This window comes from Petaurus breviceps, unplaced genomic scaffold (assembly GCF_028583685.1).
Source record: "Petaurus breviceps papuanus isolate PSGF00001 unplaced genomic scaffold, PetGlider_PUasm1.0 186, whole genome shotgun sequence".
Classification (NCBI taxonomy): Eukaryota; Metazoa; Chordata; class Mammalia; order Diprotodontia; family Petauridae; genus Petaurus; species Petaurus breviceps.
Genome location: NW_027185798.1, coordinates 18,015,332 through 18,030,450, shown reverse-complemented (window position 1 = coordinate 18,030,450; position 15,119 = coordinate 18,015,332). Strand labels below are relative to the sequence as shown.

General features: G+C 43.8%; 1 protein-coding gene across 6 annotated transcripts in view; it reads right to left on the bottom strand.

The window, feature by feature from the left end:
* Positions 1 to 15,119, bottom strand: part of SMG6 (SMG6 nonsense mediated mRNA decay factor) — a 175,102-nt gene that overhangs the window by 50,707 nt on the left and 109,276 nt on the right. Inside the window, exon 1 of one of the 6 annotated variants that reach the window (XM_069089644.1) lies at positions 154 to 10,161. The exons of the other annotated variants lie outside the window; for them this stretch is intronic. Within the exon in view, the coding sequence (XP_068945745.1) occupies positions 154 to 321 (168 nt within the window). The 5' untranslated portion in view covers positions 322 to 10,161. Of the gene's footprint in view, positions 1 to 153; positions 10,162 to 15,119 lie in introns of those variants that run through there. 6 annotated transcript variants of the gene reach the window in all.

Sequence of the window (15,119 nt, the reverse complement as noted above, 5' to 3'; positions counted from 1 at the left end):
GGTTAGGCTAGGACACACTGGAAGCTTCAAACCACTTTAATATGGAGTCAAGGGAAATGAAAACTGGAAATCAAACACACTCATGCCCCAGGATCCTGTCCCATCTACAGGAAGTTTATACTCAACAATTAAATAGCCATTCTAAAAACTCACAAGTTTGCTGGTTCTGAGCTGCCTTTGAAAGGCAGCAATGTCCAGTGGCTGGGTGACTGTGCCCAGTGTGATTGAATGGAGATGCACGGATGGAAGTAAAGCAGGCCATGTCTCCCCATCGAGTCTAACCCACGGAGGGCATGGGAACAGAATGTTTTCCAGTTTCATGAAGGGGTGAGATGAGTCACCACCTCTATCTTGTCGAAGTCACAGCCTGAGCTGAGCCCTGGAAGTGTCTGATCTGGATCATCAGGCTTGGACAGAGGCTGAGGACCAGGGGGGAGTCTTAAGAACGGAGTCAGAAACTGACAAGCAGGTCTAGTGAGGTCCCTGAACTTCTCTTCTCTCCCCCCATGCCCCCCGTCCATTTCAGTCAAATATTCACATTCACAGAGTCACATATTTTTTTAATTTGATATAATTATCTCCTAGAAATTACTGTATGTAGCCTCTTGGGATCTAAAGCAATTAAGTGAAGATAAATTTCTTTCATGGAGCAAGTTGTCAAAGGATGAAGCAATTTCATTCCCCACTTGAAGTGGAGGCTTTGGGTCATGCATGGTTTATTTGAAACAATGCCATCACCTAAAGCTGCTGATCTTATCTCTCCCTCTGTCTCTCCATTTCAAACTGCTGGAGATGTGCAGCGTGGCACTGCCTGAAGTTATGACATCTGGCCCAGAGCCAGCAGCACAAACAAGCCAGCTCCTCTCCTCAGTTTCAAGTCGAAGAAGCCAAAAGCACATTCACATTTTTAAAAAGGGGAAACAAAGGTGAAGCTGGTAAGCCCTAAAAGGCGAGGTTTCCTCCATGTGTAGTGTGGTCATGGAGACCCAATAGCCCAACCATGGCCTGGGCTGTGAGGGGCAGGGGAGGGAGCTCACTCCAGTCCTCCCCTCTGGGCAACAGCCAAGCCAGGCTTACCGAGGTTCCTGGGGAAGCCCTCATGGAGGAATGGGGGGGGGGAAATGGGATGAAGAAGGGGACCTGGGCTGGGGTTGAATCTTGTCCCTAATTAGCTCTGCGGATTCTGGAGAAGTCATCTAACTTCTCTGGCCCTGGGTAGATAAAACACCGGTTCTTTTTCTAGCTCTAAAACTCTGTCTCTTTAACTTATCATCCTTGAGATAAGGACTCCTATGTCCTAAAGAATCAGAGGGGCCTTATCTGAATCAGACCCCAAGTAGAGGTGAGGCTAGTGAGAACAGAGCACAGGAAGGAGAACAGCAGGGCAAAATGATCTTTACGGGTCTCTAGAGATGTACTCCCTTATCATAACCAAAGTCACACAACTCAGAAGGCAATGAGAAAGCTGGGCGATTCCTTCAGTCAGAGAGCCTGAATTTTCCAGGTCAAGCACCTTGTGACCAGTTCTGTATATGATGACAGTACACATGTGCTGGGGGCAGTGCAGCCACTGAGCACTCAGGGGACATCACAAACATAGGCTTCTTCTGCAACCCCATAAACAAACCTACAGCCTGCACTTGGGAGAGAGAGACTCCTGCCAATCTGCAACCCCCCCGCCCTCCCAACAGGAAATGCACGGCCCACAGGTCAGGCTCAGCAGTCATGGGAAGGAAAAGCCATCTCTGTCGGCCCATTTGGAGCTCAGGCATGGGACAGGCCCAGTAACTGGAGAGCTCCAGGGGTACAATCTGAGGAAAGGGCCCAGATACTGGTCCAGCATGCTCTCTGCCTGCCCAGCAATCACCTAATTCTTCCTTCACTTAATGACATGGATGATGCCTAAAGCCTCTTCCAATGAATAGCGTGTGTTTACATGAACTACAGGCCCTTATTCTCACGTTTCTTTTCCTTTGCTCTAGAAAGGGGACTTAACTGAAAGCTAATAAAATCTCACATCGATGTGCTGCTTCCGGCAGTCAATGGCGCCAGAGACCTGGGTACACTGGGCACCTCACCTCAGCCACTTCTGAAGAACTGGTACACATGTGGCACTGTGCTGACCCACAGCTGACATCTGGGAACATCGTGGCACAGAAGTACTTGTGGGAGGACAAGGAGAATCTCAGTGTGGCCAGTTCACCTGCCTTTTTACTCCATACAGGTTGCTGAAGAGATGAGACTCTAGGACTGGCCAGCTTTCCGGAAGTCAAGGGAGATGGTATCAGTACTGGGAACACAGCTGAGAAGGGAGTCAGGCCCTTCCACTCTCTCCCTCTGGGTCCCCTTACTCTCACTGAAGGAGAAAGTCTTCCCTTCAAATGGAAGGATAATCTGTCAGCATGCTTTGGGTGCTCCCTATAAATTTCAGGAGCATTTTCTGGAACAGCTGCATCAATGGCCCAACCTAATGAAAACATGATCTTATTATATTATATACACAGCTCTTAGACTTGTCAAAGCTTGGTCGCCTACATTTCACATATAGTAGTTTATGGTCCAGGGATTCTCTGAACTGTGGAGATCATAGCTTCTCAGACTCCCGGAGCTTCAAGGGACTTTGGAGACCATCTAGTCCAGGCCCTTCATTTTACAGATGTGGAAACTGAGGCCTAGACATTTTATGTGACTTTCTCAAAATCACAGTTCAAACCCTGGTCCACATTTGTCATCCTTCCCAATGAAGGGCAATCCCACCTCAATACATGGGTAAACTGGACCTCAGAGAGGTGGCATGACTTGTCAGGAATCAGTGGCAAAGTCAAGTAAGAGAGCTGGGATTAGGGTCCAAGATGATAGACAAATGAGAAGCGCTTGAGATATTCAATTCCAAGAAAATGTCAAGATACCATCAGCTGCTAGGAGGTGACCACAGTAAACCTACAGGTAGGAGGCCATGGGCATCCAGGGCATTCCAGGAGTAAGGCCCCAGCAGCAGCAGAAAGGCTCAGCAGAGCACAGCACCCTCCTCTGCCAGTCTGGGGAAGAGCACTTTCACATTTATTTGATTTCTGCAAATCATAAGCAAATGTTGCCTCAGAGAACAACCCTTTCAATAGAGAAGAACATTCAGTCTTATCCCCTTTTCCCTTCCCCTGATTTCTTGAACTATTTGGCACAGGGGCTTCTGCAGCCAGCTGGGTTTGATGCCCTGAAGAAGATAAAGAGGGCCATCCCTTGGCCCTTGCTCACCACACTAGGAGTCTAAGAAGTCAGTAAGCCGTCACCTCACCAACAGTTGCATGATCACCCCTGTCAGCACTAAGTTAGCAAAGCCAAGGGGGCAAGGGTGCTGAGGGGTAGCAGCCTTTGGCACCAGGGCCTGGTTCACAGGGTAAGGGGATTTCCCCCAGTTTTGTCTTCAGGGGGTTCAGACTTTGATAGGCAGGATGACAAGAGGTTCCTGTATTTGTCAGATGACAGGATATGCCCTCCAGGATACAGAGCTGACAGGAAAAGATTCCTAGCTCTGAGTGGATGAAGTTTTGCCCTTGGTCACATACTGAATCAGTGGCAAAGCAATGTCTATAGCCCTGGGTTGAAAAGAGTAAAACTTCAGAAGACTAACAGTATAGCTCATTTAGTTCTGGAACCTCTTTATGGGGAAAAGAGTCACGGGAGGCCTATAATGTAAGATTATAACATAGCATCATATCATATCAGACGTATCAATCATATCATATATCATTTGGTGTTTGACAAAGAGGGGCAGACAAGTGGGCACTGATGCTCTTCTCTGCACCAGGAATCTCTAGTTTATGCTCGTCCAGCAAAGGCACTCAAGGGTTTCCTTCCTGGATGGTGGCAGCTGATCACTGAATCATTAGGGTGCTATAGGATTGAGAGCTGAAGGGGACTTTAGAGACCATAACCAAGTCCAAGCTCCTTATTTTATAGAGGAGGAAAGTGAGGCCTCAAGAGTGGAAGTAACCTAGTCACAAAGTCACAAAGGTAGTAAGAAGCAGAGAGCTGTGAGCCTCCAGTCTATGGAGAAACAATGCAGTAATGACTGGTCAAAGTCAACACCTCAGATGTATGGTCCCAAATGTGGCAGAGATATCCTTGGCAGCAATGAAAAATGCCCTGAGCCACTGGCTACCTAAGATGACAGGACTAGAAGGGGCCTTAGAATTCACCCAGTCCAACCCATTTATTTTAGCCATGAGGAAACGAAGGCCTAGAACAGGTAAGTGGCTTGTCTCGGGTCATTGAGGCCATAAAAAGCAGAGCCAAGATTCAAACCCAGTTTCTCCCCTCATGAATCCATTGTTCTTTCCACCCTACTCCACTCTTCCATTACACTCTGCCCTACGGAGACACTCTACAGTTGCCTTCCCTCTGCTCAGTGGCAGACAAGGGCAATGTGAGAGGGGCCACTTGACAACCTGAGGTTTAACTATAAGGCAATGAGGCTGAATGCACAAGTCACATAGGAAAACTAGTCTCCTTAGAGTACTTTGGAGTCACACCTCATGTTGGGAAATGCCTTTACCATCACCCCCAAACCCAGACCTCACTGGAGAATAGGGAGAGGATTTTTTTTAATATCCTCAACCCAGCTGTGTGTGACACTTCCTTCCACCTCTACCTGTACATCTGTTTCCTACAGGGCTCCCGCTGCCTCCAGTGAGATCCGTGAGGCTTCTGTAAGTGCTGGGGAACAAGACAGAACAGAAATGCTTCACACCTGGCTCCCAAATTACAGGAACGCTGGATAAGGGCCAAGGAAAGCTGGCACCGCACCAGCTGAAATGGACATCAATTACAGAGCTTGTCATCTTCCAAGACTGCAGGGTTTTCTCTTCACTGAGATCTGTGCTGCTCCTCAAAGCAGCCATGGCACCACTGCTAGAGTTTTCCAGATGGGATCATTTCCCCCAGATTCCACACTTGCAGATTTATTGCAGAACTTTTCTTCAACCCCCCTCCTTCTGTTTTTAAGGACTGAACTATTATTCCATGTTACAGCTTTATCTTCCACTGGATTTACTTGCTCTTGGTAAAGTGAGAATGTTGGGCTGAGTTAGTTGTATCTTTATGAACAACAAAAAAAGGAACTTTAATGCCCAAGATGTGGTTTTATTTCATTAAGGTCACTGAAAAAACTGGTATGAAGTGGAAGGTCAGAAAGTCCTCTCTAAACACATCAACCTTACTGCAGTCAGAAGTCAAGAGTACTGGATCTCCCTGCATAAGCCAAGAGAGATGGAGAGATCTCCAGACCCCAAGTGGTCCTTCCTTCCATCATAAGCAAACCAGTGATGCCAGAGAAACATTGCTGTGTCTAGAAAAGCAATGCACAAGGAGCTCAAGGAAAATAAATTTCAAATAGGCTTAGTAGTTTAAAAATGACAAGGCTCCACAAACCAATTTCCCAATGGGACAGGATGCATATTCCTTTACATGCTTTAACCAGGCCACCTTGAGGAAGGAATTCCATATAACATGAAAGGGGCCATTTAATAAATAAATATTACACGCACATTTTAATTCATGTCCTGAGAGCCAAACATTTTTGAATTCCATAGCCAGGGGCGTGGGGGTGGGGCTGCCAAGCTGCTTCTCATGCCAGGGGCCCTGTGTGACGGGGCTCTTGCTGGGCTCTGCCAATGCTTGTTTGGAGAGCAATCCAGCCAGAGATGAAAGGAACTCTTCAAAGAGGGTAACTTCTTGGCCTCTACTACTTTGGGGGTTTGGATTGATTACTTTTCAAAATCCTTTTTGTATGTGAATTAAAGTTAAGGTAGGAAGTCTTTTTTGTCTCCCTAGACATCCCACTGGAGAATCAGGCTCTAGGAGTTCCTAGGGAGGGCAAAAGTCAAAATGCCCACAAAAAGGGGAGCAGAATACATAGAATAGATTGCTAAGGGAAAGAGGAGGGAGAACAGTTCAAACAGCCCTATGTGTACTGTTTCTTCTTCCATTTGCCCCCAAAAAAGAATTTTTTTTTTAAAAGAGATGAACAGCTTTGACCAGAGTGAACCCCAAACTTTCTGCTGACTCAGCTAGAAACCTCCTGTCTGGGGTCCACTAAGACTACCCGACCCGACCCGACCAGTTCTCAGCATTTCTACATGCTGCTCCTTGTTCTCAAGGCTGTTGCTTAGGGGTTAGTGTCTGCAGTATGGAGGCCCTGGAGGGAGGGCTCGGGTATCGGGGAGAAAAGAGCTTGGGGCAATCACAGGTAACACTGCTTCAGCGAAGAAGGGTGGAGATCAGAGACCAGACCTGTCTGGTTTTAACCTGGTCGCCAAGAGATCAAACCGAGACTCAGGTCTGAGCTGAGGAAAAAGGAAACACAGGCTATTGCTGAATGAAGGTAAAGGCCAAGGCTGACCATTTTCTATAAACTGTATGTGAAAGCCAGGGAAGGTCATGACTCTGATCAAGAAACACTTCCTTAACACTTGCCAGACACAGGGACTGTGCTAAGAACTGGAGATACAAAGAATGGCCAAAAAACATGGCCCCTTGGGGCAGCTAGGTGGCGCAGTAAATAGAATGCCAGCATTCTGGAGTCAGGAGGACCTGAGTTCAAATGTGGCCTCAGACACTTAATACTTACTAGCCGTGTGACCTTGGGCAAGTCACTTAACTCCAACTGCCCTGCTTTCCCTTCTCCAAAAAGCAAAAAAAAACCAAACAAACCAAAACAAACAAACAAAAAAATTCGACCCCCCCCCCTCATACGGCCCCTGCCCTGAGAGAGCTCACACTCAGACAGTAAATGAAGAGGTCCATACCAGAGAAACACAGAGGAGATGGGAGGCTGGGGAACTTATTATAGCAGCCTTTGGCCCTAGCACGGTCGCTGTCTGAGAGTTACTAAAGGAGCTCCAGGCACACAACCTCCTGAACTCATAATAATGCACACTTTTAAGCATTGCTCCTTTCAATGATAATTCAGTAACCTTCAAAAAACCTCACTCTTTGAAAGAAAAAGTGACACCCTTTACAATTAGGCCAAGTGAAGTTTCCCCTTTGCTCCCCAAGGTCCAGGGTCCAGCCTAGGGAACTGGTCCAGAGGATGGCCTGGGGGCAGGCCAGAGGAGAGGCAGTCTGCCATACATTAGAGCTAGGACTTGGTGAGTTGTCAAGGCAACGAACATTTAGTAAGTGCATCAGGCACTGTGCTAGCAGCCAGTTTAGTAGAATGAACAAATTCCCTCTCCCATTTCAGGTTTACATACAAACATCTCAACTCCACAGCAAAGTCCTCCTGGAAATATCACTGGGGTGCACCGATGCCTTTTTATGAGGAAGCTCCCAAAGGGTTTAAAAGAAAAAAAAAGGCTAGCACCGTAGCCCCCCTGCGAAAACCTGCACCTTCCAAGGGGACAGATGCATGCACATGTACATATATAGAGAAAGGGTCTTTTCATTTAAATGGAGGAAGCTGTGGTGTCCAGCCCTATAAGCAAAAGTATTAATCATCCACCGTCTGGTTTCAATCCACTCGATCCTGACCCTGCATCTGAATGGATGGTTATCAGGGGAAGGAGCATTTCTCCTCCATCTTATTCACCAGCCAAAAACCTGAAAATGTGAAAACCACATTGGTGCTGTGCCTTCTCGGGGACCCAGAAAACTCTTGGCTATTACCTTGACTCTGGCTGTTGGTTATTTCTAAAAAAGATGAACAAATGAAAATTTTAGAGGGTTGAAGGGAAAGAAAGAGGCTCAAGTTCCAGGAGCCTCAGAGATGATGTGACATTGCCCTACAGGAGAGGAACCCCAATAGCCCCAAGAAGCAGGAGCCAATAGACATAAGCCCGTCAGCTAAGAGCTGGGGAATCAAGGTAGAACTCTCCCAGAACAGTGAGAAATTAAATGACAAGCTGAATGAAGCACCAAGTCTTTGTTTCTAGCCTCTGAACTCCTGGTTTGTGCTGTGTTAGCAAGAAAAGGAGAGACTTAAGCATCCTTATGTGTCGAAACACGTCGCTCCCAAAGGCTAGCCTAGAAACCTTCTCCCTCCCTCCTCTCTGCTCCAGAGTCTCAAAAGCCATTCTGTTGACTTGGGAGCCTTCATAGCTACTAGTCACCATCCTTACAACTTGATTCCATACTGAGCACGGGGCCACCCGTGACACAAAAACTCTGGCAAGAGCAGAAGAAACCACAATACGCCTGAGACTCCCAGGAGAACAATGACTAGTGCTGGTCGGGAACAGACTGACAGACAGAGCAGACAGACTATAACCAGGCCTCACTCTGTTTTCAGAAAGACACAAATGTTTTCCATTAGAAGCTTCCCTGCCCCACAAACACTCACACATAGAGCCATGAAATCCATACACTTAACTTTTGCTTCTCTGGTGCCCAGACCCAACCAGGGGCAGTGCAAGGAAGGGGATGGCTAGATGCTAGTGGGGCATGTATCACTTCAGTGACTTTCTGAGCAAAACCCAGTCGATTCAACGGAATCTAATTTTCTTGGAGAGAAGCGTCAGTTTCAGCACAGTATGGCTCAGCCTGCTGTCTATGCTCTTAGCCAGCAGTCTTTCACAGTTTTTTAGGTTGACAACAACTGATCCCCACAACCATCTTAGTTACCATTAAATATAAAAACATAAGAAAACTAAAAAAAAAAAAAAAAAAACCCCAAACAAAAACCCAACCCAAACATATGGAAACAAAACCCACACATTAATAAGTTTGCCGATTAGGACCCAGGACTCAGGGAATGCAGACTGATCACTCTATACACACGGGCGTACCTCCTCTGCAAAAACAAAACAAAGCTGGATGAAAAAGCCCTTAAACCACCTCCCCCCATCTTAGAAGAACCTGCACCTCTGAGAGTTGCCAGGCCACGAATGACTAGGTCTGGACACTGTCTTTCTCCATTTGAGAACAAAAATGCAAAAGGAAAAGAGAAAGAAAAAGAAGAGAGAGTATAGTGAAGAAGCAAAGTGAGCTCTAAAGGCACAATCCTGAAAGAAAAAGTAAAGTCCCTGTGCCGGCTGCTCTGGAGCTCCCTCATTGTGCAAGACCTGATACCCCAACGAGCCCAACATGGAAGGCTTAGGCTGAGGCGTTGAGTTGCTCAACCTCCCCTCATTGCACAATTCCAGCCTGTAGCAAAGTTTTCTGCTGCACATATGCAAACCACGTTTTTTACTGTGTTACCACTCTGGAATTAAGAGGTTGTTTTGCATGTGTTTGGGGGAAAAACATCAAAACACTCACCAGGATCTTCTGCCTGGTCAGCATTTGCTATTAGTGAAGTTTGAATGATTATGTCTGGGCACCCCAGAGTTAGTGGGACAGAGGCAGTTAAAACCAATTCCCAGGCAGATCAACGTCTATATTCTCATATTCCAATCATAATGACAGGATATCACAAAAACTTTACATGACAAGTCATCTTTGTGCTCCATCAAGCCCATACAATTTTCATTCCATATGTTGTATTTTGGGGACAAATCTAAGGGCCCCATAATTTGGGACCATTCTGCAGGGGTTTGGGGAAGAAGGGATCATGCCCCAGAGCAAATAAGACTCTGTGACCCCTCCCACTTTTTTTATAAGTGGGTGAAATAGGTTTAAAATAAGCACCCCAGGCACTCTAGAGCATGTGTGAAAAGAGCAGGGGTAGGATTGGAGTCAGATTATATGTGACCCTTCTGACGTTCACATTTCCATCCAAGGACCTCTTTTTCCCCAAAGGACCTCATACCAAAACACACTACTTAAGTCCAGGGCAAGCAATCTTCATCATTTTACCTCAGAGGTAATTCTGCCATGACCATCTTCATTCTGGGCACACTAAGAAGAGGTACCCAAGTCCTCATTTAGCTTCGCAAAAGAGTATGCTCTAGAAACTATAAGATGTTATTGCAGAAAAGATAGTAGAGGGCTTTCAGATGAAGCATTCAGGCATCTGAACCTAGAATATTCTGGGATCTAGAGAACAATATTCAATAACTTGGAGAAAGGGGGAGCAGGTAATTAAATCTAGACATGTTTCTCTTATGCGCAATCTCTCATTTCCTGTTTTGTTCTTCCATCCTTTCTCATTTTTTAAAATGAAAGATTCCTAACTTAAATAGATGAGCATGTCCACATACAGAATGGAATAGAAAAAAGGACTGATTATGTATACAGCCATACGTCTGTACCATCTATAAGTTGCTTCTCTTAGTACACAACAAATGCAACATGTTCTTTTCTCTTTCCTCCTGACTTTTGTCTGTCTGTTTTTGTGCATTTTGAAAATGTCTGACCCAACCCCCATCATGGTCACCCTATTAATCCCTCCCTTCTTTCCTCAACTGAAAAGGAAGCATTTGTATCAAATATACCCACTTAACCAAAGGTTACAGTTGAAAGTACATCTCCTTCTGCACCTTGAGGGAAGGAGGAGGCAGATGTTTTGCCACTGGTTGGCAAATAGTGGTTGGTTATTGTATTGATGAGAATTCATAGTTTTTCTTTATAATTTTGATAATGTCTAAGTTATTCTCAAAGTTCTGCTCATTTCATTCTGTATCAGTTCATTGAAGTTCTGCAGGTTTGCTAACACAATACTTTTCATCATTTCTCAAGGCAGACTAATATTTCACTACAGACACATTCCAAAATTTGTTCATCCATTCCCCGACTGATGATTTGATATGATGATATGAAGTTTTCAGTTATTTGCCATTACAAAAAAAGCTGCCATATTTTTGTTCATATGGAAGCTTTACCTCTATCTTTAATTTTCTGGAAGTCTAGGCCTAGTAGGGAAATTGAAAGAGCAAAGAATATGTATTAGTTTAGCGTTTGAGTAAAATTCCAAAATACTTTTCATAATGGCTAGACCAATTTGCAACTCCACCAACGTTGTACTTAGTGTGCCTGTTTTTCCTCAGCCCCTCCAACAATTGTCATTTTTCTTTTTTGTCATATTAGCCAATCTGATGGGGAAAAGGTAAAATCTCAGGGTTTCTTTAGATTGTATTTCTCTAATTATTAGTGATTGGAAACACTTTTCATATGACTACTGATAGCATGGATTTCTTCCCTTAAGAACTTCAGTATCTTTTGCCCATTTATCAATGGGGGATGGGTTTTTATTTACATATCTCTGAATCAGTTCCTTAAATATATAAATATTATTATATATAATATTTAATATATATTATATTATATACTTTAAATAAATAAATATCAGACCTGTATCAGTAAAACCTGCTACAATGACTTCCTCCCTCAATTATGCCACTTCCTCTTTAATTAGGAGCTTTATTCTTAATTTAATGAACATAAAAAAGACCATTTCCATATTTTTAGAACAGAAATAAATGATTCCATGTAAAAATTTAAATCTCTATCACATATAGCTTGCTTTTTAAAAAAGTAAATAAATTCAATATGCTACTTGCAAAGCTTTCCTGATGGTTTATATTTCCCTTTGAACTTCCTTCAGGTCTAATGTGCATTTTAAACAAAGTTTCTATGACTTACTTTCCTTTTTTTTTTTTTAACAGTATATATATATATATGTATATATATAAATATGTGTATGTATATATACATATATACATACACACATATTTTTTAAACATTTGATTTTATTTTTTTCATTTTTCAAATGCTTTATTAACTTCTGATTTACACCATTAATTTCTGGCAGATTTTGAGTTACAAATTTTCTCCCTGTTTTTCCCCTACTCATCACCCCAAAATAGCAATCCCACAGGATCTCCCCTCCTCCAATCTGCTCTCTCCCATACCCCCTTCAACTTTTCCAGTAGGGCATGGAGGATCTCTATGCCCCAGTGCCTGTATATCTTCTTTCCTAATTACATGCAAAATAGTATTAATAATAGCATACATACATATATATATATGTTTTTTTTTAAACATTTGATTTTAAAACTTTGAATTCCAGATTCATTGCCTTCCTCCCTTGTCACTCACCCTTACTGGGAAGATAAGCAGTTCAGTATAGGTTGTATATGTATAATTAATACAAAACATTAACATAGTAGATATATAGTAAAAGAATGACTATATTACCTCCCTCCTATCTCACATCCCACCTCCCACTTGTTCTATTCTCTACTTTGATCCTGTACCTTTTCAAAAGTGGGTGCTTAGGGGGGCTCACTTTGAGAAGTGTTCTGTGATTTGATCTGTATTCTGGGAAGCCGTTGTTGAGAGTCCCCCGGCTTTGAAAAACCCAGATGTGGAAACCCAGATGTTGACTGGGTATGGATGTAATGGTTGGACAGTTTGGAAATCTGTCTACTTGATCTGTTTCTGTCTTGATAATTCTGCCTGTATACTTTGAAGTTCGGGGTGCTGACCTTTTCTCCTGAACAAGGTAAACGATATATGTCTGACTGATTAAAGTAAGCTTGTTAACCCATTTTGAGTTGCTTTCCTTTAACAAAGCAGATCCAAGAACCTGTATTGGAGGCAAACCCTGAGGACACTGGGGTGCTTACCGCTACAAAATGGCATCATGAACAGGATCTGCAGAGTAAAAGGAAAGTATGGGGACTGGGATAATTGTTTGTTTCCCAGTTGTGGTAGCTGTGATTCTGTGGAGCTGTGGAGCAGGAGAGAAGAATGGCCTGCATGCGGACTTTGCTGAGCTGAGAGCAGGAATGGTGAGCTGCCTGCATCGGGACCTGGGCAGAAGCCAGGAGCGGCTGCCGCCTGCAGGAGGAGAAGGAGCCCAGGAGTTCGGAATTCAGCCACAGGAAAAGATAAGAACTAAGCAGCAAAGCAGGGGCACTGAATGTGTTTCCTGGCTGCATCCCACAGTTTGGGACCCTGGGGGAGAATGGACTTGTGACTATGGTGGGTGGGATAAAGTGCCTTGGATCCCCAGGGACCCCACCTTGTTGGTTTTGTTGCCCAGCCCCCTCTCTCTCTGTGCTTGGAGGCAGGGGTTGGAGCTGTGTGAGGGGAATGACACTCCCCCCCCCCCCAACTTTATTTGAACTCTTGTTTTGAACTGAAGTGATAATGCTATGTACTTTGTGTCTGTTTAAGGCCCAGTGGCCACCTTGGTAACTTTAGTTCTGTACCTTGAAAATGTGACCTAAGAGATGTTTAGTGCTAATTCAAAAGTAAATTGTCTATGCTATGGGCATGAAAGATCTTGGGGCCGAATGTAATGGGAATGCAAATTTGAAAGATCTTCCCTGCCCCTAGGCTAAAGTGCACCTGAAGCCTGGGGTGGGAGGCTTGTTTTTCAGTAGATACTTTTTGATTGGCCAGTGGGTCAATAAGGTTGTTACATTCTCTGAGCCAGGAGAAGGCTATATAAGCCCTGATGTGAGGCTTTGTTTTGGGGGCTCACTTTGAGAAGTGTTCTGTGATTTGATCTGTATTCTGGGAAGCCGTTGTCCAGGGCGCCCCGCCCCCCCGGCTTTGAAAAACCCAGATGTGGAAACCCAGATGTTGACTGGGTATGGATGTAATGGTTGGACAGTTTGGAAATCTGTCTACTTGATCTGTTTCTGTCTTGATAATTCTGCCTGTATACTTTGAAGTTCGGGGTGCTGACCTTTTCTCCTGAACAAGGTAACTGATATATGTCTGACTGATTAAAGTAAGCTTGTTAACCACCCCCCCCAAAAAGTGGGTGCTTCCAACTTCCCTCCCCGCCAGCCTGCCCTCCCTTCCATCATCCCCCCTCTCATCCCCTTCCCCCCTATTCTCCTGTAGGGTGAGATACCCTATTTAGTGTGTATTTCATTCCCTCCCCAAGCCAAATTCAATGAGAATAAGGTTGACTCATTCCCTTTTGACTTCCTATTCTTCCCCTCCATTGTAACCATTTTCCCTTGTCTCTTCTATATGAGACAGTTTACCCCATTCTGTCTCTCCCCATCTCCTCTCATTATATTCCTCTCTCACCTCTTAATTTCACCTTTTAAGTATCATCCCCTCCTGTTAAACTGGTCCTGTGCCCTCTATCTATGTATACCTGTAAACACATATACACACATTCACATATGTATTCATATGCCCATATACCCTTATATATATATATATATTTCTATTCCCTTCAACTATTTTCATACTGAGAAAAGCTTCATCAGTTACAATTATTGTTTTTCCATGTAGGAATGTTAATAGTTCAACTTTGATAAGTTCCTTATGATTTCTTTTCCCTGTTTACCTTCTCATGCTTCTCTTGCTTCTTGTATCTGGATGTCAAATTTTCTATTCAACTCTGGTTTTTTCAGCAAGAATGCTTGAAAGTCCTCTATTCCACTGAATGACCATATTTTCCCTGGAACATGATACTCAGTTTTGCTGGGTAGGTGATTCTTGGTTTTCATCACAGCTCCTTTGACCTCCGGAATATCATATTCCAAGTCCTTCGATCCCTCAGTGTAGAAGCTGCCAGATCCTGGGTTATCCTGATTGTGTTTCTACAATATTAAAATTGTTTCTTCCTGGCTGCTTGTAATATTCTCTCCTTGATCTGGGAATTTTGGAACCTGGCTATAATATTCCTAGGAGTTTTCTTTTTGGGATCTTTTTCAGGAGGTGACCGGTGGATTCTTTCAACCTCTATTTTGCCCTCTGGTTCTAAAACATCAGGGCAGTTTTCCTTGAGAATTTCTTGGAGGATCATTTCTAGGTTCTTTCTTTGATCTTGGCTTTCAGGTAGTCCAATAATTTTTAAATTATCTCTCCTGGATCTATTTTCCAGGTCAGTGGTTTTTCCCATGAGATATTTCACATTGCCTTCTATTCTTTCAATTGTTTGGATCTGTTTAACAGCATCTTGATTTCTCATAAAGTCACTAGCTTCCATTTGCTCCAATCTAATTTTGAAGCAATGATTCTCCTCACTGAGCTTTTGAGATTCTTTTTCCATCTGGCAAATTCAGCTTTTCGAGGCATTCTTCTCCTCATTGCCTTTTTGAGCCTCTTTTGCCATTTGGGTTAGTCTATTTTTTAAGGTATGATTTTCCTCAGTCAGGCTGTTGACTCTCATTTCGTAATTTTCTTGCATCGTTCTCATTTCTCTTCCCAATTTTTCTTCCACTTCTCTTATCTGCTTCTTAAGGTCCTCTATGGCCTATAACCAGCTCGTATTT